This window comes from Mixophyes fleayi, chromosome 4 (genome assembly GCF_038048845.1).
Source record: "Mixophyes fleayi isolate aMixFle1 chromosome 4, aMixFle1.hap1, whole genome shotgun sequence".
NCBI classification, from domain to species: domain Eukaryota; kingdom Metazoa; phylum Chordata; class Amphibia; order Anura; family Limnodynastidae; genus Mixophyes; species Mixophyes fleayi.
Window position 1 is genome coordinate 51,143,582 of NC_134405.1, and position 26,374 is coordinate 51,169,955.

The window sequence follows — 26,374 nt, forward strand, 5'->3', positions numbered from 1 at the left end:
ACATAAAGTATAACCTGTCCCTTTCCAGTGCACATTGAGCAGTAGTCATATTGTACAGCATCCTATGAATTATTTATGGCTTTTTTTTTTTCCCCCTAAACCACTGTAATAAAGAATTAATTTCAACCTTCCCTCTGTTCTCCAGCACAGGTGTGTGTGGCTGAATTAGACAGAGCCCTCTTGAGTTTCGACAGAGATAATCATCACTTTGGGGTACTTGTAAACAACTCTTTCAACCAAGAAGAAATTAGGGATTGGCAGGAAATTACCTAGCAAGACGCACAGGCTGGTTTAGACGTTAATCGGTGCTCAGGCAGGAATGCAGCTAAAGTATCTGAATGATTTAGTGCTGCCGCTGTTTGCAAAACCGCCCAAAGTCGTTTTAATAGACAGCACTAAAACTGTTTGACAAGTGCAGTGTTTGGCAATACACCTGAGAGTTTATACAGTACTGCACATGTATCACCTGTTCTACGAGAGCGTACATTTCTTATGTAGGTATATTATTGTGGCTGTGTAGTTTTGTATATGTGTGTATGTATATGTGTGTGTGTATGTATTAGAGATGAGCGGGCTCGGATATCTGAAATCCGAGCCCACCCGAACGTTGTCGATCCGAGCCGGATCCGAGACAGATCCGGGTATTCCTGCCAATTGCAAAACTGAAACCGAGGCTCTGAGTCATAATCGCGCTGTCGGATCTCGCGATACTCAGATCCTATAAATTCCCCGCTAGCCGCCGCCATCTTCACTCGGGCATTGATCAAGGTAGAGGGAGGTTGTTAGGTGGTCCTCTGTCCTGCTATATCTCGTGCTGTTCAGTGCTGTTCAGTGCTGTGCTGTGCTGTGCTGTGCTGTGCTGTGCTGTGCTGTGCTGTGCTGTGCTGTGCTGTGCTGTGCTGTGCTGTGCTGTGCTGTGCTGTGCTGTGCTGTGCTGTGCTGTGCTGTGCTGTGCTGTGCTGTGCTGTGCTGTGCTGTGCTGTGCTGTGCTGTGCTGTGCTGTGCTGTGCTGTGCTGTGCTGTGCTGTGCTGTGCTGTGCTGTGCTGTGCTGTGCTGTGCTGTGCTGTGCTGTGCTGTGCTGTGCTGTGCTGTATTTTTCAAAATAAATCCAAAACCTTAAATCCGAACCAAAACCTTTCGTCGGGTGTTTTGCGAAACAAATCTGAACCCAAAACCTCAAGCAAATCCGAATCTAAAACACGAGACACCAAAAGTGGCCGGTGCACATCCCTAGTATGTATATGTGTATATATAATATATGTGTGTGTGTGTGTCTGAACAATATACTCTATATAACTGGAGTGTTTATACGTAGCTGAATATGTCCATGTTAGTCTTTGACACCTCTAACACGTTACCATGTTAGAGAGGTGCTTCTCTAATTAATCAGGTGACTGACAGCTAGCCAGACTTGCTTTTCAGAAATACAGAATGGCGATTGGCTGATTTATACACGGGCAGGGCCACTGTTGTCACACTGACTCAGTCTAAGCTTTTTGACCTGTATGTGATTCCATCAGGACACTGTGCCATAGATGTGGGAGAAGTTGCAGCTGTCCGTAGTGAAGTGGGAAAGTATATATGAAAAATTAAAATGTTTGCGTTTAGCAGTGCACTAAAGGACCTGTAAAGCCTGCCAACATATTTATTTAGGCCCTAATACTGGCACTAATATAGACCAGGAAAAATAGACATTATTTTAGCAGAGTTTATAGGTCCTTTTAAAATAATGTTGGGAAGCATCATAAAAACGCTCCGTCTAAAACGCAGATATGATGTGGCATTGGCCTCCATCACAAGCATTGCCGAGAGGTGTGGTTGTTGGGTGCAGTTGTTCTTCTAGGTACAGGTAACCGGGATGCACAGTGCTCAGCATTGCTGTATGACATTGCTGGAGTCATGGGTTCAATTCCGACCAGGGCCCTTTGTGTGTGTTAATGAAATTTAGATTGTAAGCTCCAGTGATGCAGAACTGATGTGAATATCCTCTATACGGTAATACATAATATGATTGTTGCTATGTCAATAAATAATTGTCCCTGCAATCAATTGATCTATACTATGGAGGGGAACCAAGGTGTCTTGGCACAGAATTGCAGCAGGGCACAGATCTAGGGGATAAATACTCAAAGAGGAGTTAAACTGTGATCATAACCTTAAGGCGTGCTGTCCTGAGTTCATCTCCCTACATCGTGCCAACATTTTTACATATAAAATGGATAATCTTTTACATAATGCCGCATGGAATGTCTGAGAATCAGTATACATTAAAGCTGTGCTTGTTATTTGATATAGTTTGCCTTTAAGGCATACTAAACAAAATAGAACCCAGACGTAAGTGTTTTTCTAGTGTACGGCTCACCTTTGTCATGTGCTTATCACTATAGTAAAGTGCTCAGGTTGTTTAATGATAGAGGGAATTATACTCAATGTACCGGTGACTGTGGTAGCCAATATACAAGGAGTGTGATCCACAGATACCAGATATCAGACCTAGGGATCTGTAATACAGTCAGAGCATCTCCACCTGGTCATAGTAGATCTAGTTAGTATTATTAGTACCATCAGCAGCAGCCAGTGCCTGGGATATCATCATCATCATCATCATCATCATTTATTTATATAGCGCCACTAATTCCGCAGCGCTGCACAGAGAACTCACTCACATCAGTCCCTGCCCCATTGGGGCTTACAGTCTAAATTCCCTAATATACAGACAGACAGACAAGGGTCAATTTGTTAGCAGCCAATTAACCAACCAGTATGTTTTTGGAGTGTGGGAGGAAACCGGAGCACCCGGAGGAAACCCACGCAAACACAGGGAGAACATACAAACTCCTCATAGATAAGGCCATGGTCGGGAATTGAACTCATGACCCCAGCGCTGTGAGGCAGAAGTGCTAACCCCTAAGCCACCGTGCTGCCCCTGGATATGAGAGATTCGGAGGCAGGCTGAGAAGGGCTAGATATTCTTACCTGGCTGTGACTCTGTACTGGTTAAAGAGAGACAGAAGGACATTTGCAGCTCTTGTATTGACCGATGAGGCCCAACACTAAGAGCATATCCACATATGTGAAATTGCTTTCTTTGATTTCTAAATGGAACGTGACGTGATTATACCACTGGGTGATCACCACTGGCATTGGCACCTACATTGATCTTGGATCAATATAGGGATTGATACTATTGATCCCTACACTGTGCCACATATGTCCACAAGGATGGCAATTAAATACTTTTCAGACACTATTTTCTCGCTGTATCTTCAATAAATCCTTTGCTGGTGGTATCGACCTCAGGGTTATAGTCGCGTTATGTTCCCTTTGGAACGCAATGTAAGTATTTGGCTTTTGGATGGGCTCTAAATGATGGGCAGCACAGTGCCACTGCATATAGCGGCTATGTGATGGTTTGGGCATTACTAAATGTCACTGACCCATACTGGTAGTATCTGGGCAGCTTCCTCACAGAGAAAATAGATTAACCCCGGGGAGAGGGTGACCGACGCTTCATTGTGACTTCTCACCTCATTGCGCCTTAGTTGCCTGGTAATATAAATGTATGTGCTACATCACCTGCGCCATTTACACTACGGCTAACACCAGCTCTGACTGCAGCCACTGACTCTTTCATTCTCTTTTTAGGCAGAAACGTATGATAATTACCTGAATATTTCATGTAGCAGAGATTTATCTGTGCACAAATCTCATCTTTTCTGCATATATTTTCTTACACTTGGGGCTATGTAGTATCTTTCAGAGTGATTAACAATTCATTGAGCTTAGTCAAGTATATGAATTAATAACTGAGTACAAGTAAAAAAAAAAAAATATATCTGATAGATGCCTAAAAAACGGCCGTGTAGATTGGTACCTGAGAGTGCTGTGATTTGTACTTTTTTATTTCTATCTCTTTATATTTGTATCTAGTTGTCTGCTCGGCCTCTGCTACCCCAATTCTCTGGATAACTGCTTTGTTTGCACGGTGTTGATCTTTCATTTCTGGTGACCTTTCAATAGCTGAAGTCTATGCCAGGGGATCCAGTTATTAATCCCACTTTGTGATAGTGTTACTCAGAAGACATTTAAGTATGCCCTTGATAAGGTATAGAAGGCTGGTTCACACCATGCGTTTGCTATTCAAGAGCTATATTGTCATTAAACACAGCCCAACAATGTTTTCTTTGTGCATCATAACATTTCTTTTAACAATTATGAGAACGGATATTCCTACTGCACAGCTTTTTCTAACTCTGCAACAGTGTAGAAAAACAGGGACCTTGTATCTAATGGAACATTAATATTTGTCAGCTATTTGATAAGAGGTTTATTTTCCCCCCTACTATTTAAATCTTAAATGCTAGAGGGAGAGGAGACCTATGAGGCCAGATTAGGATGTTGGGAGGTATTAGAACACGTAAAATATGAGTATAATGTGAAGATAAACTTTCTCCACCCATATAGTGCGGTTATGAGTTCACTTTGGGCTTGGTAAAAGAGGTGCCATCCCTGACTGTGTGTAAGGGAAGTGTGTCCTTTAGACTTGACTTAAAGTTAAAATCACGCGTGTGAGTGATGGGGTGTTTAGCCAGTCGTAGTTCTATTATAGTTTGTTATCCAATAGGACACGGGAGGGGGGTGGTTTAGGTTCATATATGTTTCAGTGTTCAGCAGATCTGTCTCTCTGCTTCCGGATTCCTCCCGCCCACCTGGCAGTTTTAGGGGTAGGTTTTTATATTTAATAGTGTGTAGGTAGGAGAGCAGTGCAGTCGGTAAGTTTGCATATGGTGCTCGGGTTATCTCGTCATAAGTCACTACTCCCCATTTTGGTTCGTGATATCATAACATGTGTTGGGTCCAGTGAGTGGGACTCTGGGCCGGTATGTTAAAGGTTATACTGGCGGTTATAAGGGGGTGTAGTCTTGCCGTTGGACAGATGTTTCGGACCGGCCAATAGATAAGGTATGATCCTGGGTTGGTGGTACTATGGTCTGACCTTTCCACCGTTATTGGTTTTGTTTTTGCGGACTGCCCTGCTCTCGTCTGCCATTCAGTCCCTTTAGTTTTCGTTATTATGTCATTTAATAAATCCTATTTTATTCCAACGTTAATTTAGTGTCCGTGTCTTTATTGGGTTATTCTTATATGGTATCATGGTTTAATCACAAAGAACTTCCATGCTGTGCATTTTAATGCCCTTACAGTGGCTCTCCTTTTACAAGGTGCACATTCATGTCGCTCATGTGTCTCGTCCTTTATCAGGTCTGTGGTTACCATGCATTCCCCTGGCAGTCACTGTAAGGGCAGTTTATACCTGTGCCCATCGTATGGCGGGTGCCCCAGGGACTGACCGCTCTAAGTACAGGAAGTGCAGGGGATTGACAGCTCTGCAGGAAGAAGCAAGTGTGACTGACCCTGACTGTGTGTGATGTGGAGGAATCAACCTGTTTGTGCGGATCATATTTCATAATAAAATGAGTAATGTATTGGGCACAACAAAAAGAAATGTCAGCTTTTTCTTTAAAGCGATGCCCAGTTCCCTCCCGGTTCATCTGCCGGCTGACTCCTTGTTAATTACAGACCCTTGGCTACCTCCTGTAGGTGTGCCTGGTAAACACTTACAGTTTAAAGCAAACGCCTTGGGGACAGGTGACTGCCTGTGACATTACACCCGTTGTAAACTCTGACAGCATAGAGCAAACGCTGATTATGGGACAGTCGTAAAACCATTTGTAAAGAGGGAAAAAATTGATGACACTTGGAATTTCAGCCTTAGTTTGTCTGTGTAAATATTTTTTCCAGAGAGAGGCATTCAATGGACATTGTCACAACATTCCATACTGATGGCTTATTCAGAATGTCTTACGCAGTGTTTTACCGAGGAAACACCTCGGGCCCTATGCAGAGCATGATAAATGTACCTGCTATCATTTAATTTAATATTTTAATATGTTTCATAATAAGTCACAGGAATAATTATCATCTGGTTCAATGCTTTCACTATTCTGGGCTCCATTTACTCAGCGGCCACGGATAAAAACATCCAGGCCAATAAGAGTTATTTATCTTTCTACATGTCCCCCGCTCAGCTCTGAAGAGCCCCGAGGGCCTGGAGCTCATATGAATCTGGTACTGGAGCTTCCATATCCACGGTTTAATAGGAAAAAAATTCCCAGATATTTTAAAAAGTTTCAGGCTTGTATTTGGCAGGAATTATTTTTTCAGCTTCTTTATTCATTGACACTATGATAAGATTCTTGGAGGTATATTTACTAAACTGCGGGTTTGTAAAAGTGGAGATGATGCCTATAGCAACCAATCAGATTCTATTTATTATTTATTTAGTGCATTCTACAAAATAACAGCTTGAATCTGATTGGTTGCTATAGGCAACATCTCCACTTTTTCAAACTCGCAGTTAAGTAAATATACCCCCTGGACCTCTCCTCCCCTTTACACAACTTTAAGGCCTCTCTGTTCTCCGTTTAATGGGAAATAATCCTGCCCCACTAGAGCAATGTTGTATGTCCAACCATATGGGAGGTTTTTTTTTTCCTTCATGCCACTTGGGCTTATTTGTGACCTCACAGGGGAGATGTCTGTAGGTATCGCAGAGAATGCAAAAGATTCTTGCACCGGATAGCACATGAATGTAACTGTGAGATATCTGCAAGTAAGCTCAAAGCTGCATTGATAAATATATATTGCACATAAACAATATTTAATATAAATGTATGTATTGTATGTGTCTGCTTTTCATTTACAGTATGTGTAATATAATTCACCTTGTAAAGGACGGAGCAGTCTAGGATATGGAGTGACTGATTATTTGACCTGTGTGGTTTAAGGAATTCTTTAAATCCATGCACGGAGAGGACTGGCTGGCAGCGGGCAGTCTGGGACGTACTGGGCTATGGTGACCTAGTTTGCCCACTTGGTTGCCATGGTGATCGTAGTAGCAGAGTGGTGCAGAGAAGCCACACCTATAATCCAATCTTAACCGAGCTCCTCACACCCCCCATGGGTGCCTCATACACATGTATATTCTGGGCAGGAGCAGAGCCCACTGCAAAGTTATGGGGGCCACAGGGAGATCCTATATCCAATCGCTGCTGCAGAACCTTTTATGTATAATAAAACATGCATAGTTGTCAGCTGTCACTAATTTCCAGGACAGTCACTGGAAATGTCCCTGTCTTTTCACAATAAAATTTTTCTGCATATTAGATGCGTTTCTTACCATCGATGTATTCTTCTCTGCATTTTAGAAGTTAATATTTATAAAAAATAAAAGAAGGCACTTAGAATAGAGCACATTCACATTTTAACATTCCATATACAAGGCATGCTGGGTATTGTAGTGCTCCAGACACACCGCCCTACATGTGGTTTTCTGGAAATCAGAACACCAGACACAGGTCATGACATGATGGGGGAGTGGCCACATCACTGAGGTTGTGACTAACACTTCTGTAGTACTAGGATATTCCAAGCCCCCTGTAGTACTAGGATATTCCAAGCCCCCTGTAGTACTAGGCCATTCCAAGCCCCCTTCACTCCCCTACTAATAGAAGTGCATTGCCGCAAGCACCAGTGACAGGTGCACCCCCAGCAGTCAGGATTAAGTAAAGCGCTACGGAATTTGCTGGCGCTATATAAATAAATGATGATGATGAAGGTCCTCACTCTCATGGCGACAGTCTGGACTGCCTAAATCTGGACAGTCGGGAGATATGCTCCAAGGCCTGGTGAATCAGTGTTGTGTAGTACCTGCGTGGATGTAGAGTGCAATTATTCAGAAATGTGCAAAGAATTTGACTTCTCCAATATGTCTGCTCTTGTTCAGCACCATAACTCATCTGGCCAAGTATGGACATTTAAGGCATGGTCCATCTTTTCCTGGGTTAATATACATATATGCACATTTCCTTCCAAAAAAATAAAATAAAAACAGGATTACAAAGGTAAACAGCTAGATTAACATGAAATTCCAAAGCACTCTTTCAATATAGTTGTCAGATATTTGTGTACAAATTCTAAACCTTTTGTATAATCATTGGTTATTTATATAGCGCCACTAATTCCGCAGCACTGTACCGAGAACTCATTCATGTATAATGAACAGTGGCAGCTAGTCACTGACTGGTGAGGTCTATGTGCTGTACATTCTGGAGACCATCTAGTGGCACACAGATGAGTGGAATGTGGCGGTCCTTGCAATGTAGAGTATGTATGCAATTCATGTTCTCTGTGTGCCCCTAGTATAGTCTGCATACAGGGCTGTATATATTGTAGAATGACTGACTGTATTAAGAACACATGGTCCCTGGAGAAGGTGGGGGCAGTGAGATACACCACCAAAAGCAGGACTTTCCCACAATGCATGATGTTATTGACCCACCAGCATAAAGGGGCCCATCGCCCTGTTGGGTATTACCCTGTCATGGTAATGCTGCCAGTTTTAGGCAATTTGTTCCAGGTGTAAGTGACTGGAAGGTGCACATTTAATTGCATTGTGATTCTCCTGATTTAATAACCAGTGAGTTGGACCGTGGTAATTGTAGGATGAGGTAACAGCATGCTAATAGAGGAGCGGGTGGAGTTGTGAACCGCCTCCATCTCGTGGTTGGGTGTGAGGAGTTATATACAAGCAGATGCCAACGTTTATGCTCGCTGAAATGAGAGAGAGCACCGAGAGCACCTGGTCTACATCAGATCAATAGCTAGAAGGAGATCGAGGGGATCATGAGTTTTCCTCATTGCTGGAAATTTGATATAGACTATGGGGACTAGTTAGTATCTATTTAGTAACATGCTCAAAGTACAATAAGTGGTGTAACCAATAACCAATCACATGTCAGCATGTATCTAGTGTCTTCAGATTAATGCAAGCTGATGTCTGGTTGGCTGCTCCAGGTTACAAAAACACGTTCTATTTGCATGATCGACAGCAGCTATTTATATAGCGCCACTAATTCTGCAGCGCTGTACAGAGGACTCGCATCAGTCCCTGCCCCATTGGAGCTTACAGTCTAAATTTTACACACACAGAGCGAGAGAGACTAAGGTCAGTTTAAAAGCAGCCAATTAACCTACATGTTTTTGGAGTGTGGGAGGAAACCGGAGCACCTGGAGGAAACCCTCTCAGACACGGGGCAAACAAGTCAATATTGTGGTCAGACGATATCTCCATATAGATGCTGCTGAAGTGATTTAAGGGAAGTAGGCATGGCAGGGGCGGATCTAGAAAAATGCTATACCCCAGGGCGATTTAGGGGGGGGGGGGGGGATTTAGGCCCCGCCCCCCTTTTGACATCTAAGGTTGCCGGCGGCTGCACAGTATATGCAGGTCCGCTCGGCAGTGACCGTGTGCTGCCCGGCTGCTATGATTGTGTTTTAAACACAATCAGAGCAGCCGGGCAGCACACTGTCGGCAGCAAGTCCCTGCTAGAGGGGGCGATAGCCCCGATCGCCCCCCCCCCCCCCCCCTGGATCCGCCACTGAGGCATGGACAGTTTTTCATAGCAAGCCAAAGTGATTGTGTCATTGCAGTCCCATTGGATCTGTTATATTCCATTGGATTGCAACTTGTTTGGCCAGCATTAGAATGTTTTGTTTTTGTGTCAAATTATAAGTAGAGCTGGGCGAGTCCGGTTCCCCGAGAACCGAACCCACCCGAACTTTGCCTATCCGAGTACCGAGCTGAGTAGCTCCCAAGTCTCCCGCCCGCTCCGAATCCAAATCGAGGCAGAACGTCATTGTGACGTCGTCTGATCTCGTGGCTCGGTTCTCGCGATACTTCAAGATTATAAATACACGCCTCCACAGCAATCCATCGCCATTTGACAGAGGGAGAGAGTAGGGTGTAGTCACAGGCTGATTAGAGCAGGGACAGAGAATACAATATTCTTATTCCAATTGCTGTAACAAAAATCGCTAGAGAAGAGAGGAGGATAGAGGTTTATTTTATTTTTATTTTTTTAATATTTGGCACTCCCCAGTGCTTTTGGGGTGTCCCCCATAATTGTGCATAAATATTTCTGGCTGTCAAAATTACCATTGGTCAGCAGTATCTACCAAATAAATTTTACCACTGCAAGTGCTTTGCGCTCAGAATGGATTCAAAGCAGTCCACATATGATCAGAATGAGCAACCAGGTTCTGTCACCAGTCCTGATGTTAGTGTTCCCAGTACGTCATCTGGGCAAGGCGATGTCAAACTACACAGTGTTTTGAAATCGGTCCAAAAAACAAAAACCCCCCAAAAATTTACTGTGTTGAAGCGAAAAAGAAGTGTTACTGAGCAAAAGAAAGTGCCGATAAAAAAAAAAATTGCCAACATGCCATTCTACACACGCAGTGGCAAAGAGAGAATGAGGCCTTCACCTTTGCCTATTAGTGGCAGATCCCAAAAAGTTACCGAGCCTACAATTGGTGCACAACTACTGTTACGCGTCAAAGCCGAGCTGCAAGATAACACTTAGGCATTAGAGGATAATGTTTGCTCTGATTCACAAATGACGCCAATCCCTGTGGAGAGTCCATCCAACAGTGGGATGTCTAATCGTGAGCATTCTGTTAGTGTACCCATAAAGAAGGGCCCTTTCAGCAGTTCTGCTGATGTGTGCCTGAACAGCCCGAGTGTAGCCGGTGATACACAAATTGAGGATGCCACTTTGGAAATAGAAGAGGATGAGGGGGAGATTTGTGGAGGGGACGAGGGCACTAATGAGGATGTTGATTATGATGCAGACAGATACCAAACTGCCTTTGTCCATTTCTTTGTATATTCGAATTTCTAGTTCCACAGTCTGTGCAGGCTGCTTTTTTTATATTCAACTACAAGTGGAGGGGGGGGGGCATAGATAGCCACCAAACTACCGTGGTCCATTTAATTTTACTTTCTAGTACCACAGTCTGTGCAGGCTGCTTTTTTTTTTAATATTCAACTACAAGTGTAAGGTGTAATATACACCCAAACACGATGGCTACATTGCCAATAATCAAAGTTGGAGGAGGTAGACAACCAGGTTTGTCTGTATAATTTGCAGACAAGTGTTTGAATTAAGGACGGCCTACCAGGGATTAAACTGTTTTTTTCATAATTTATTAACTTTAGAATTACCTCACTTATCTAAGACTGGTGGAGCACTAAATTAGGTTATTTTAGACCAAAAAAATTGTATTTTTTTCAAAAATAGCAAAACAAAACCAAAACACGCAAGGGCGGTTTTGCAAAACCAAAACACGAAGGTAATCCAGATCCAAAACCGAATCCAAAAACAAAACACGGGGGTCAGTGACCATCTCTAATTATAATAGACATAGGAGCCCTATAGTAACCATGGTACCTTTCAGTTGCGGAGAACGTAACACAAAATGGAATGTGATGGGGTGAGCTGGGCAGTTCTAAGACGGCACAGCAGTTTGTTACCCAGAGCAAGCTAGATAAACAGTGTTATTCTGTTTTAGAAGATACAGCAATATCTGATTTTCTGCAGAGAGTTATTATGCATACTTGCCAACTTTTCCTCGTTGGCTTCATGGAGATTCCGGGGGAGGTGGGTGTGCTGGGGCTGGGCTTGATTAATCGCATCTTTTGGCCCTGCCCCTAAACGATTGTCACAATTTTGGCCAATTACAGCAGGGGGCGGGGCTAAGATTACATATTATTTGCATCATTAAGCCCTGCCCACCACCACTTGTCTATTACGGGGGCGAGAACCGGAAGGTTGCCCTGCTCTCCTGGGAGCTCGGGAGGTCTCCCAGAAATGCGGGAGTCTCCCGGACATTCCGGGAAGGTAGGCAACTATGCGTTAAAGAAAAGCAGCTAATGAATCTCTAGAGACTGAAGTGTCTTTTACATTTTTGTCTCCATTACTGAAGTAATGTTGTCTTGCCTCTCACTCTTTGAATAAATCTTGGTCTACATGAAAATGGCCACCTCCATAGCCATCAATTCATGGACATAGGACACAATTTCTGAACTGTCATCATGCCACAGATGGCGAAGCCAACTACGTCTTGTACTGGCTCAGCATCAGGGAGAATACCAGACTCTTCAGGGAGTGAGGGAGATCACCCCTATTTCAGGGAGTCTCCCTGACATTCAGGGAGAGTTGGCAAGTGTGATATTATGTCATATTGGCAACTATGTACAGGATAACAATACCTTTTTATTAGGCTGAAATGTTTATTTTTCTGTTCAGTATAACTGGAGCGCTCTATAAAGATCAGCTTGTACGATACCACAGTGTAATAGTATTCAGAGAACCTACTCCTTGTAGTAATTATCGTCCTTGTACTGTTACATTCTGCCAAATGCGCAGTCATGTCCAGGCTACAGATTGATTTAATTGCCGAGTGACTTGGTGAGCAGGAAAATAGCTGTTGTGTCCTTTGTTCTGCCGGATAACATATATTACAGTTTTTGTTTTGTTTTTCAGTCTGAGGGGGGTGGAAGAGATTAAAGGGATAATCTTTAAGCGCTTTCTAGGTCAGATTTCTCCTTTTTATTTTACCTCTGGCCAGAATTCCTGAGACTGGGGCCCTCAGCCAGCTCCCGGCATCAAACCAGTTTGTCAGGTCTTTCTATTTCCAGGGTCAAAAAAAGTTTACACTGCTCCAATTGTTTGGGTTGGAAACTTAATATTATGTCGTTTAAAATTTGGTTTCGATAACATTTTAATTAGAAAAGTGGAAAAAAATATTATAAAACGGATATTAAAAACTGTGTATAAGTAATTTGAAGGTATTTTTCATTTATTTTTTTGCTAACTATTACGGGAAAATAAAAGAAAAATGTTGTCCGGCGCTCAGAAACAAACAGAATTTAAAAATCACTGTGTCAGCATAAACATAAAGGAGAATTTTGTGCACAATATAGCTATATTGGGGTTAAGCTCACCTGCCGGACGTCAAGGCATCTCCTGTAGGTGAGTCCCTAAGCTAGTGATACAAATTTACATTCAGGGTGTTCCATTTAAAACCTTCCCCTGAACCTCCATCTTATAAAGCCTGCAGCACCTTTGTAAGGAGTGGTCAACTCCCAAAAAACTAGAAAATAGTGGAAGGAAAAAAGGGCGCTTCTTTAAATTAATGAAATGTGTACAATTTAAATTTTAAATTCTGTTTGTTTCTGAGCGCCGGACAACATTTTTCTTTTATTTGCACTTGCACATTGGTCCTATTTGTCCTTGGCTGCCGTTTCAAATGATTTTATACACTTGTACACATTTCATTAATTTAAAGAAGCGCCCTTTTTTCCTTTCACTATTTTCTAGTTTTTTGGGAGTTGACCACTCCTTACAAAGGTGCTGCAGGCTTTATAAGATGGAGGTTCAGGGGAAGGTTTTAAATGGAACACCCTGAATGTAAATTTGTATCACTAGCTTAGGGACTCACCTACAGGAGATGCCTTGACATCCGGCAGGTGAGCTTAACCCCAATATAGCTATATTGTGCACAAAATTCTCCTTTATGTTTATGCTGACACAGTGATTTTTAAATTCTGTTTGTTTCTGAGCGCCGGACAACATTTTTCTTTTATTTGCACTTGCACATTGGTCCTATTTGTCCTTGGCTGCCGTTTCAACTATTATGGGGTACTGTGCACTAAAGTGACTATACTGTTCCTCTGTGTTGTTAAAAATAATTAGAATATATATAGTGTCCAACTCTTCCAAGCCTCCTCACAACTGCAGGAATTTCAACCATATTGATTTTCAACAGTTTTCCACCTCTCTCCAACACCTTCTCTCCCCAATTTCTACATTCTCCTCCCCTGATCGGGCAGTACCCCATTTTCATCAAACCCTAGCAACTGCCCTGGATCAAGTGGCTCCAGTGACACTACATACTTCGCGTAGAATTCGTTGCCAACCGTGGCACACAACAGTAACACGAACTCTACAAAAACTTTCTCATAGAGCAGAACGTCACTGGCGTAAATCTTGTGCCTCTAATGATTTCATCACATATACTGATATCTACCACTACTACAGAAATGCTCTGGACACTGCTAAACAAGCATACTACCGATCTCTCATCTATGCTCAGGCTTCTAACCCCAAACGCCACTTTAACACATTTAACTCTCTTCTGAATCCTCCTGCCCCAAATCCTCCAACTAACATCAGTGCACAGGATCTTGCTTCCTATTTCAAGCACAAAATAGATAAGATCAGGCTTGAAATGGTATCATCTCCCTTGACAAGCAATCGGCTCAATTCCTTTGTAGCACCCTCTGACACTCTCTCTTCATTTGATCCCACAAATGAAGAGGACGTTTCTACTCTCTTCTCATCTTCCTACTCTACCTCCTGTCCTCTGGATCCCATTCCCTCACAAATTGGTATGTCCCTGTCTCCTGTGCTCATTACCCCTCTAACTAAAATCTGTAATCTATCTCTTTCTACTGGTATTTTTCCATCACTATATAAGCATGCAGTGATTACTCCCATTTTAAAAAAACAGAATTCTGACCCTAACTCTCTCATAAATTACCGCCTCATCTCCCAGCTCCCATGCCCCTCCAAGCTTCTCGAGAGAATTGCCTACACTCGCCTCACACACTTTTTTTTTACAGCAAACAACCTATTGGATCCTCTTCAGTCAGGCTTTCGCTCTCAACACTCCACAGAGACTGCGCTGACCAAGGTTGTCAATGATTTGATCACAGCAAAAAATAATAACCAATACTCTCTTCTAATTCTCCTGGATCTCTCTGCTGCATTTGACACTGTTGACCACTCTCTCCTCATACAAACGCTGCAATCCCTAGGTCTTAAAGGCACTGTCCTATCCTGGTTCTCATCCTACCTATCTAATCGCTCTCAGTGTTAATTTCTCTGGATCCACCTCTGCTCCGCTTCCTTTATCAGTTGGAGTTCCAGAAGGCTCAGTCCTAGGTCCTCTGCTATTCTCTATCTACACCACTTCTCTTGGAAAACTAATAAGCTCCTTTGGATTTCAGTATCATCTCTATGCGGATGATACACAAATGTATCTATCCTCTGCTGATCTTTCACCATCTGTGTTGTCTCGCGTTACTGACTGTCTTTCTGCCATTTCATCTTGGATGTCTTCTCGCCAACTCAATCTCTCAAAAACTGAATTAATAATATTCCCACCCAAAAAACAGAAGCTTCCTGCCTGACATTTCTATTTCTGTTTATAACATGACCATAAATCCCACCCCGCAAGCTTGTTGCCTAGGTGTAATCCTTGATTCACAACTGTCATTTATTCCCACATCAACTCTATATCTAAATCATGTTACATACACCTAAAGAACATTTCCAGAATACTCACATATCTGACACAAGACACCGCAAAAACATTAATTCATGCACTCATCTCCCGCATTGACTATTGCAATTCCCTCCTTACTGGTCTTCCCAAAGTCAGACTTGAACCCCTAGAATCTATTATGCACGCAGCAGCTAGATTGATTTTCCTTACTAACCGTTATTCCTCTGCTGAGCCACTCTGTCAGTCTCTACATTGGCTGCCTGTATTTCAACGAATCCAATATAAAATTCTTCTACTAACATACAAGGCCATCAACAAAATTGCACCGACATACATTTCCTCACTTGTCTCGAAATATCTCCCTACTCGACACCTCCGTTCTGCACAAGATCTACGTCTCTCCTCCACTCTCATCACATCCTCCCATTCTCGGTTACAGGATTTTTTCCGGGCTGCACCCAATTTGTGTAATTCCCTCCCACTCACAGTAAGACTTTCCTCTAGTCTTCAAACCTTCAAGCGTTCACTGAAAACCCACCTCTTCAGACAAGGTTATGATATTCCTCAACCACCATCTTAATTTCCCTAGATTACCCTATTACCATCCTCTACACAGCTAACACAAGACAACAACCCTCTGACCAACATTGCAACACACATAGCCCACTCAATACTTTTACCTTTGCATTCTAGCTGGTCCATTGTGCAATATGATGTAGCACATGCCCTTGTGTCTCTAACTCCCATTGTCCTATAGATTGTAAGCTTGTGAGCAGGGTTCTCTTACCTCTCTGTCTGTATGTATTATCCAGTATTGTGTTATCAGTGTTTGTTCCCAATTGTAAAGCGCTACGGAATCTGCTAGCGCTATATAAATAAATGTTGATGATGATGATATTTTACATATAGTGCATACTCTTGCCTACAGTGCAGGCAACCAATTTGTGGATTGACGCTCCACCTATGAATTCACTAGCAAGCAATGACTTTAGTGAGGCACAGAGAAATGCCTCGGTGCCTTGCTGCAGGTCACTAGTTCCTAGTGAAGTTATAGGATGCATTTCTATGGATAGTGGTTTATCTGAAAATATGGCTGCCTCCACTGTGTGTGGGCTGCAGGTACATTTTAACTTCCTCATTTCTTTTCTCTTTCTTTTTATTTTTTACAAACACATTATTCATGTAAACTGCGGCCCACAGAAGTGTGAAATGTGGTGATAAGTAAAATAAGCATCTTTTGTGTACAATATTTGCTTAAGGTCTCAGCATGACAGTCACTTGAATGTCCCATTTGTAAATAGGGTTTTAAAAAAGAAAAAAAGTTCCCCAACAGGTTTCTCTGGTTTGATTAGGCCGCAGCCTGTGTTTTATTTTCATTCATGTGTAAATACCCAGAAGTTCCTTGTGGCTTTTTTTTTTTTTGGTAAGCCTCTGACACAAAATGAATGGGCTCCTGCGTCAGCCGTTGGGAAGAAGGGTGCATGTGGGGGGTTTTCTTAAATGTGTTGTTTTTTTTTTTTTTGATGGGAATACAATCTGCTACACAGATCCCCTTTGTCGTGTGTCATTGGTTTGGTATTTAATGAGGTTTATAAATCAGTAACTCAGATTATCCTCTCTGAACAATTTTTCTGTTCTGTAAATCCCAATGGGATTATAAATTCCTAACACTTTAACCACTTTGGCGCTGACATTAGTCACTGTGTGAAGTAGTTTTATTGCCTTATGTGGGAAGTTTCTGAACAACCTACAGAGTTACTTTCCAGTACAAAGTCTTCAAGAGCTGTATATATGGATTGTATATGTCATTTGACAGAGTGTAATATTGAAGTGATTACGTTTTTCTGACCAGAAAACTATCCCGTCATAGCTATTAAAATGCTGCCTTTTGACAGTAGAGTTTCATTGGCACAACGGGAACACTACTCACTGTTATTATATCAGTGCTTTAGAATGTCACGGTTTCCTGGTCTGAAAATGTTGGTGTTCTTAACCGGCCATGTGACACAGCTGTAATACCTGCTTCTAGCTCTCCTCCTTTGTTAGTTATTTGGCTGCTTCATTAATTTGTCCTCTGTGTGTGTCTGTGGTAGTGAAGTTAGATGATGACCTCCACTGGGCCGGAATACAGTATACATTACTAGGCAGGACTGGTGCTGATCTCCAAGCCTTCTTACTTGATATAGTTCCTATATGTGACTATCCACCTTTCTGACCCTCCGTTATCTCTGTTACAGAGGTGCCTGAGGAGCTGTGCTCCCCCTGCTACACGGACCAGTACGAACAGGAACATGTAAAGCCAGCTGTAATCAGCCTCCTACTGTCCGCAGATGTGTACTGCAGAACATACCGAAGAGCGTTGCCACAGGAGCGCTCGCCTCCCCCCGACAATGCTGCCTTGCTGCTCATCCTGGCTCGCAAGGGGTCCGCTCCTGTGCACCAGGGGGACCCTGTGAAGACGAGTGATCTGCGGGAGAAGCCCATTCGTATGGTAAGGACACAAGTCTTGAGTGGTTTCTGTGATGAAGAGCTGTACTTGGCCAATGAAAGTTCAGCTGCGCTGTTCATGAGCTACAGTTGTGTATACAGAACCGGTGCGGCTTATTGTTCTTTAACCATTGTCTCTACACAGGGAACTTCTATCCCACCAGTAGTATAACTTGAATGTGTGTGCAGATAGGATTGACAGTGACTGACTTTATAATAAATATATATATATATTACATGTACTAGGTCTGACACTTGCAGACAGGTGTTGAATGACCGGGGAGCTGCCTATTACATTGAAGTACTTCAAATTATTTAAATGTATTATTATTTAAATAAGCGCTCTGGGCTTAGAGAATATCTGGGTTATTTTTATATATATATATATATATATATATATATATATATATATATATATATATATATATATATATATATATATATATATATATACACTAAATTCGCTCTGTCCCATTTGCAGTGCTTGTGCCAAGAAATGGTAAATTCATAATGGTTCGCTTGTCACTTTGTTGTTAATGAGTTGACCATTATAGTTCTTGATTGCACAGCTGGATTAAGGCTGTGGGGGGGACTTAAAACAGGGAAACTCCTATTGTGTAATATGATTTTAGACCAATACACAGGCACTACTGTTAGCGGTGCACGCAGCTCTGCCTTCAGAGCAGTACAGTGTGAAGCGGACATACCTCCCAACTGTCCTTGTAGTCAGACCAAATCCGGATTAAGCGAGACAGTCACCCAAATTTGGGACTACCCCAGCAGGTTCAGGACAGATGTCAGACTGTCCTGCGCTCTCCTACCTGTTCTTGTCACTTTCACTCCCTGTGGTTGCTGGTGTCTTTAGATCAGTTGCTGATTGTGTTGTTCCTAGAATGTTGGGGCCCTATTTGGTAAAAAGACAGGTACATAAATTTTTCGCAATCCCCAAATAGCCCTAGATTTAAATCAATAGCACCCCTTTTAATAATTTAGTCCTCCCTCCCTGCATCCAGCCCCAAATATGAAATTCAATTAAATGAATAGTATTCACATTTAATGATAGAATTATTTTCCCCAATCAGCCCCAAAATTAAATTAATAGCGTAAACATTTAATAGATAAACTTGTTTCCCTCCCCACCAAGCAGCCTGGCAATAAATGAATAGAATTTACATGTAATAAATAAACTAATTTTCCCAAACCATTGCTGACAATAAATAATTTATATTCACATTTAATCCTTCTCCCCAAACTCAGCCCCACATTAAATTAAATACTCCACCATCACTCCACAAAATAATTAATAGCACCAATCTTTAAATAAATAGCCCCCACTGAAACTCCACCATTACATTAATAGTCCACCTCCTACCCACATTACATTAATGACCCTCTTCTCACCCATCCGCGCTGTGTTGGGAGAGGCACACTCTTCTGTTGGCCTCTCTTGCAGCCCGTCAACCTGGACAGCTTGTCCTCCTTTATGTCAAGTGACGCATAGAATTATCACTTTACCTTACTGTATGTATGTATAGGTTATATCCCTACCAGCCTAGTCCAGCTAAGCACTAGCAGGCCTGGATTTGTGGCAAGGCAACAGAGCTAACATGAAGGTATAGTATAAATTTTACAATGCCTTGTTATGCATTTCTATATAAAGGAAGTATGTCCAGAGGAGGAGAGCTTAATGGATTGGATAGTGGAAATTTTGACATTTTCCCATAATGCCCACAAAGAAAAACAATCGCAAGTGTGACTCAATCAAAGACAGCAAGATTTTCCATATACGTACCATAGTGTCCACTTTTAGAAATGCTACTTCTCTGGGGCATGAAGAGAGGGTCCACAATAAATAGAAATTCTAGGTCTGAGCACATTATACTTCTCTGTTCTCTATGTATATCACCACATCCCACTACTAAATCCTCTTCTTCATCTTAATCCTCTATCACCCTTAAGCACACTCTGTCTTCCCTCTCACTTGTCTTTCCCCACCTACTTCTCATCAGTGTGATTTCCCTTTATAGGTTGTCCCTCTGCAACCCCCTCTCTGATCACCCCCTCGTCTGGCTCTCACACACACACACACACACACACACACACACACACACACACACACCACACACACACACACACACACACACACACACTGTCATCGTCGCAGCAGCTACATAAGCCCAGAAGGCTTAAAAAAACAAACACATCCTTGCGCATATAGTGCCAACTATTCATTTAAATGTAGGACCCTGTGCTGCCCCCTGTGTCCCTTCATTTGGGGGCAGCAAAAAGATCCATGCAGAACCTGGCATGTGCCCCCCCCCCCCCTCTTAATCAGGCTCTGCTTGATTGTCCGTTCTACTGGACACACCCATCAAACAACTGGTCATTCAGCCAGATCGCCCAAGTTCCGCATCTTTATGTCCAATTTTACCGCATGTGTGCGTTGTTATATTTCACAGACCTGATGATGTAACGGTCACTCGGGTCACCAGTCCCAGTCAGGTCTGGTCTAGAGCAGTGATGGGCATCAGGTGACCCTCTGAGCCTTCATCAGCGGCCCCAGCTCTTTCCTTCTTTATACCCTGTATGTCCTTTACTCAGCTGTACGATTCCTCATATGGAATTGTCCCCTTTGTCTGTTATAGTTAGTGACAATTGATTATCTTACATTAGCATTATTTTAACTTACTACTGAGAATAAGGGTAATTATAGGGCCGCAGCTGGAGCCCTTGAGGCGTATCTGGTTGCCTATCACCGGTCTAGTTAAAACAGACCCGGCCTAAGGACGCAAAAGTATGGATGGCAAATTGGCCTTTGTTTCACCCTCTTGTCACTCTCTTCTTGTGTGTATCTAGCTGGATAAAAAGTCATGTTCTTCCTGGAAGACTACCTTTTTTTTTTTTTTTTTTTTTTTTTTTTTGGGACATGACAGAGGTTGGGTTCATGGAGCTTTGCAGTCTGGTTCTAATGGCAGTCAGTCAGTGACCACATAAAGACAGACAGCAGTCATCAGACAATAATGTCTAAGGTTCACTTTGACGATGGTAAAAGCTGCTGTTGTACTTGTTCTTCATCATTGGTTAAATATGGATGTGCAAGAGATGAGGTGGGTGGGTCTAGAACACCCTGTAACCAATCAGAACTGTAGAATGTTAAGACCTGCGCAGACGATTGTAGCTCTGCTCCTGTATGTCCAGCAGGAGGTCAGTTTGCAATGGGAGGGTTAGGTCAACATTTCACCAATGCGAGCATGAAAACCTTAACAGTACAGAGTGGGCTCCTGTAAAGTGTAATGTATCCTATTATTTGCACCATCCTTTTCTCACTTCCTATTCTCTACCAAATCCACTCCAGTATCCATCATGGATTCAGCAAAATATTTTGTTGCTAATTAATTTGTACACTTTGAAAAAATTTAATTGGCCGAGAACTCTGCTGTGATGTAGTTAGATCAGTCCTCTTTACCCAAGGTGACACCGGAACAGTCAGACCAGGTAGTGGATGTAAGGAGAGTGTCTCTAATGGACTGGGACACTCCCCTCTATCTCCTTCTTTTTTTTTTTTTTTTGTCTTCAAATATGTGACCTTTTCCATTTTCCACTATGCTGCTGAGAGCAACTACACAGACCTCTCTGCCACATACATACGTTATTTCCTGTGTTCAACACAACATACATGTCGCTGTCTGTTACAAATGTCGTTTAAGCCACTACAGTGTATTGGAAATATTGAGAGTCTGTGAGGCTGATGATCATATTTATCAGCATCATCATCACCAGTTATTTATATAGCACCACTGATTCCGCAGCGCTGTACAGAGAACTCGCACACATCAGTCCCTGCCCCATTAGGGCTTACAGTCTAAATTCCCTAACATACACACACAGACATAGAGAGACTAGGGGGAATTTGATGGCAGCCAATTAACCTACTAGTAAGTTTTTGGAGTGTGGGAGGAAACCCACGCAAACACAGGGAGAACATACAAACTCCACACAGAGAAGGCCATGGTCGGGAATTGAACTCATGACCCCAGTGCTGTGAGGCAGAAGTGCTAACCACTAAGCCACCGTGCTGCCCCATTTTTATGTGTCCTATATTATTAAATCTGGATATAACCCTTCATCTGGACATATGGGGAAGCAGGGAAAACCTAGGTAGTTATATTGGTATAGATATATATGGCTTACATGACATATATCCTCCAGTTGTCGCTGTATAGGAGATACCATAGACTAAAGGGGTGTGGGATTATAAACCTTTTTTGGCAACAAAATACATTATATTTTTAAAGTGGAACTAGATGTCTAATTTTAATCTACCAAGGAGTAGATTTGCTAACCTTTCTAAAAAGCAAAAGTTGAACCAATCAGATTCTAGCTATCGTGTATCTAGTACATTCTAGGAAATGATAGCTAGAATCTGATTGGTTGCTATGGGTAACACCTCCACTTTTCCTTTTTAGAACTTTTAGTAACTCTCCCCCAAATCTATGCTAATCACATTCATGCTGATTGAACAATGCAGAATGTGAGAGATTTAATAAATTTTGCCAACATCCTTCTTGAGATCTGCGTTCACGATAATATCAGAAATAACTTTTTTTTCAATTTTCATACAGTAATAGTTAAATGCCACTGGCTTATGGAATGCCACTTCTATTCTCAGTGTTGTGCAATCTCCGACCCGCTGCCTAAAAAAAAGTTGGTTTTTGGACTGCAAGAAAACATAACTATATTTCATGAAAAATAAGAGTTAACGTGTGATTTGAAATAAGGCCTCATTTTATTTGCATTGAAGGCATCTGCAGACACAAGATAGATAACGCTTCTACTTTAGTCTTTGTCCAGCAAACATTTGGCACAACACTTTGCATTCTACATCTAATAAAACTTGTTTTTTATTCCTGTTCTGGCCCTGCTGAGCTGGGTTCTCACTGATTTTCCTTCATGGCAATTTGAATTACTTGTTTGCATTTCCAGTCATCCATGAACGGCTCCACCCTCCCTGTTGTCCTTTGTGCCGTTTCTCCAACTGTCCCATGGGTCTGTCCCCAGCCGGTTGAATTTGCTAATACTGCTTGTTTGTCAGTGTGTTCAGATGTATTTCTCCAGTAGTGTTTTTGTACGTTTTATCTGCCAATTTGTACCAGCGAAAAAATATATTTTTGCCAACACTTAATGTTTTCCAGAGACACCCTGTTGCTGGACAGGGGAAGTAAAAAAATAAAAAAAATAAAAAAAAAAAAAAAATATATATATATATATATATATATATATATATATATATATATATATATATATATATATATATATATATATATATATATATATATATATATATATATATATATATAATTTTTTATAGACCAATGGTTGATGTCTCAATAAACCATTCATGAGTGGTGATAGTTTACCTAATTCTGAAATAAATGATGTTGCTGCCCAGTCATTTACTATTTTTACATCCATAGTTTGCCTATGATAAGTTACATCAGAGTATGATGGTAATATTAATATTATTTTACAGCGTCCCACATCCATGTATCGTTATTTCCTGGTAGGGTTTGTTCCAATGGTTTAATATATGTTCAGAGTTTTAGAAATGGTTGGGAACCTTCGTTTCCAGGGCATCAGTGTCTCCTATAATTAGATTGTTGTTTGGGCATTTCAATCCACAGTCTCCTATTCGGTTACTACTAGGAATTGATTGCTCACACACCAATATAACGGTCTACTGCTGTGCTGTCCAAATATTTCCACCACAAAGTCCATATCTGTATTATAACTGGGTAGGCTGGCTGAATACTATTAAAAATAAATAAATTATGTCCTCAAACAGAGCTTGAGGTTTCAGCTTCACCTAAGATCTGTAAAAAAAAATAGTCAGTGGGGAGGCGCTTCTCCGTACAGATCAATATTTCAGGACGAGGGACAGTTTAGACATTCCCCCACTTTGAGCCTCTTTCCTTCTAAACAAATGAGGGAAAACTATACTGGAGAAACATTGTCTCTCATGTGAAGAACAGACCCTCTGAGATTCACTTGCTTGCAATAGCCTAATAAATGATAATGCTAGTAAATAAGTATATATTTTTTTTTATATCATGTAATTTCTGTTTCCCATCTTCAGGGAGCCCATCTTGCTGTGATTGACTCTCTGATCATTGTATATTCAAATCACTGCACGGAGTCCCTACCTCCCAGCGAGGAGCCTGGCCTGGGTGGATTGGAGAATAAGCTGCTCTCTTGGGTTGATAAGGTATACTAGGAACATTGCTTTTTTTTTTTTTTCTAGCAGTTTGTCAGCAAGCTAAGGTAGCATATTAAGGCTTGAATTGTCTTTTTTTTATTCTGTATTTTATTAAGATTTATTTGTATAGTACCAGCATGCTTCTCGGCACTTTACAGTAAGGAACAAAAAAAGTAATAAAGCAAACTTGTTTGTTGAATATGCACAAACGCCTATGTGGATATGAAACAAGACCACTTTCAGTAAGAGAATGAATATGATTATCTTTTCGATTATTTTTTTCGGTTAGGCCGGCAAACGATTCTCTTTTTCCCATAATGGTAGGTTTAGCAGTGAGCTGGTCATGCTTACGTCCTTCATTTATCTCTCCCAGATCAATCAGCAACTGCTGGAGGAAGCGGAGAGGGAACAAGGCAGGAAGCAGCTCTCCGCCCCAGAAGGTCAAAACCAGGCCGGAGTAAGTAGCATATAACCACCTCATGGGTGTCGTAGCTTAAATCTGAGATCCTAAGCGTTCCTAGAGTGTTAGAGACATGAACCACCCGTTTTGGTACCTGGTCTATATTGATAGATACCCTGTCTGTTTACAAAGTGACGATTACCCAATCCAGTCTTTTACAACTTGTATGTCCCCCTAATGAGGTTTATCAAGCCTTGAGCTAAACATGATTTCTGTCCTTTCTCTGGTTCTGTAGATATCTGACTGAATGGACAGTATGTATTATAGGATAGGCTGAGATTGCCTCTTCTTGTCTGTCTTCCTACTGCTTCTTCTCAATGTCTGTTGTCTTTCTTTCCACTACACTTCTTCTTGATCTCCGACCTAAACCATCTTTTTACTCATTGGTTACTTATTTATTTCCTCTCCCTTGTATTATCTGTACACCCCTTCTACTCTTCCCTACCTTGCACTGTTCTTGTGCTTATTTTGCGCTCTCTCTCCCTACCGTCGCCCTCAATCCCCCTCTAATCAATATAATTCTCCTCCACTAGATTTTCTCCCCCCCCCCCCTTCCATAATCTCCATAGAATCCTTCTTGCATCTGCACATTTTATCTTTTCTACACCCATCCTGTCTCTTAAAGTGTACCCTTTGCTTACGCACAGTGTAGGCAGCCATTTTTCATGAGTATGCAGCCTATCCGTTTACTAGGAACCGGTGTCCCCACAGAGGTATAACAGAAAATGGCTGCCACCACTGTATGTAGGCGACGGTTACACCTTAAACCTCCTTGTTCTTCTTTAGTTTCTTTATCTCTCCTCTTCTTTCTTCTGTCCTGTATGTTGCTCTGTTATTCCACCCCTCCATATTTTTCTCTTTCTCTTAAGTGCCCCTCCCGCTGGTACTGGAAGCTGGTCCCTGTAAGTGGCTTTTCTTGTTTTCTGTCCCTTTTTGATACGTTACTCCTATGTATTTTGGTGTCTTTTGATATATTTATTTTCCCAGCCAATGCCTGTTTATGTGCAATTGTCCAGTGATGCCAAGAAATGCATGTGCAATGCTACTAGACCCGCATCATGAGCAAAGGCTTACGGGATAAGTGATTAGATTATAGTTAATATCCCAGAATCCTTTGCACACACCTCCTCTCTTAGCCCATGGAATGAGAGCAAAACACAGTAAGAAACTTATCTAAAAATTTGTCCAGGGCCTAAGAGGTGATGTTATATTAGACTCCCAACAGTATTTCTATTGGATTAATGCCATTGTAGCATGCCTGTCATGTGTACCTTCCTTACTTTTTATTTATTTTTTTGTTATTATTTGGTGAACCCAATTTCCTTGTACTTGTGAGAGTGACGGTGCAGTCTTTAAGGGTTTGAAGCAGCATTGTCCTGTTTAGGTTTTTTGGTTAATGAACATTCGGAGACATTTTATGTGACTTAAAGCACTCAAATGACACCATCAAAAATCTCCACCTGGGCTGCCATGCTTCTTGTTGCAGGGGGTAAGAAGCAATGCCTGGAAAACCTGTCAGTCTTGGTCTGTCCAATATGTACCTTATTAGTGGCCTTTGCTGAAATTCGTTCATCCCATATGGAAACCAAATTGGGCTTCCTAAGAAAATTTATACTCTGTGTGTGAAAAGTGATTGCCACAAGCACATTGTGGACCAGTTTGTCACAATTTTCTCTTTTTGACGTATGTAAAGATGCATATATTAACATCTTATATTGTACTCGTCACATACACACAGCGGAGGCAGCCATTTTGTTAGCAGAATCATTGTTTGTGAGATTGTGACCTCACTGAGGCGATCAGTGAATTGATTGGTCTGCATTCTCTTCAGTGTTCTTTCATCGCAAAATGGTTGCCTCCACTGTGGGAGGGTAGTTCTGGGTCTTTTTCTGGTTTTTGTTATGTAGCCTGTGTGATGCTG

At 41.8% G+C, this 26,374-nt stretch overlaps 1 protein-coding gene across 1 annotated transcript in view; it reads left to right on the plus strand.

The window, feature by feature from the left end:
- Positions 1–26,374, plus strand: part of CAMSAP3 (calmodulin regulated spectrin associated protein family member 3) — a 62,001-nt gene that overhangs the window by 22,180 nt on the left and 13,447 nt on the right. The window contains exons 2-5 of the mRNA XM_075206979.1: positions 17,491–17,744; positions 23,874–24,002; positions 24,367–24,450; positions 25,323–25,355. Of these exons, the coding sequence (XP_075063080.1) occupies positions 17,491–17,744; positions 23,874–24,002; positions 24,367–24,450; positions 25,323–25,355 (500 nt within the window). The remainder of the gene's footprint in view (positions 1–17,490; positions 17,745–23,873; positions 24,003–24,366; positions 24,451–25,322; positions 25,356–26,374) is intronic.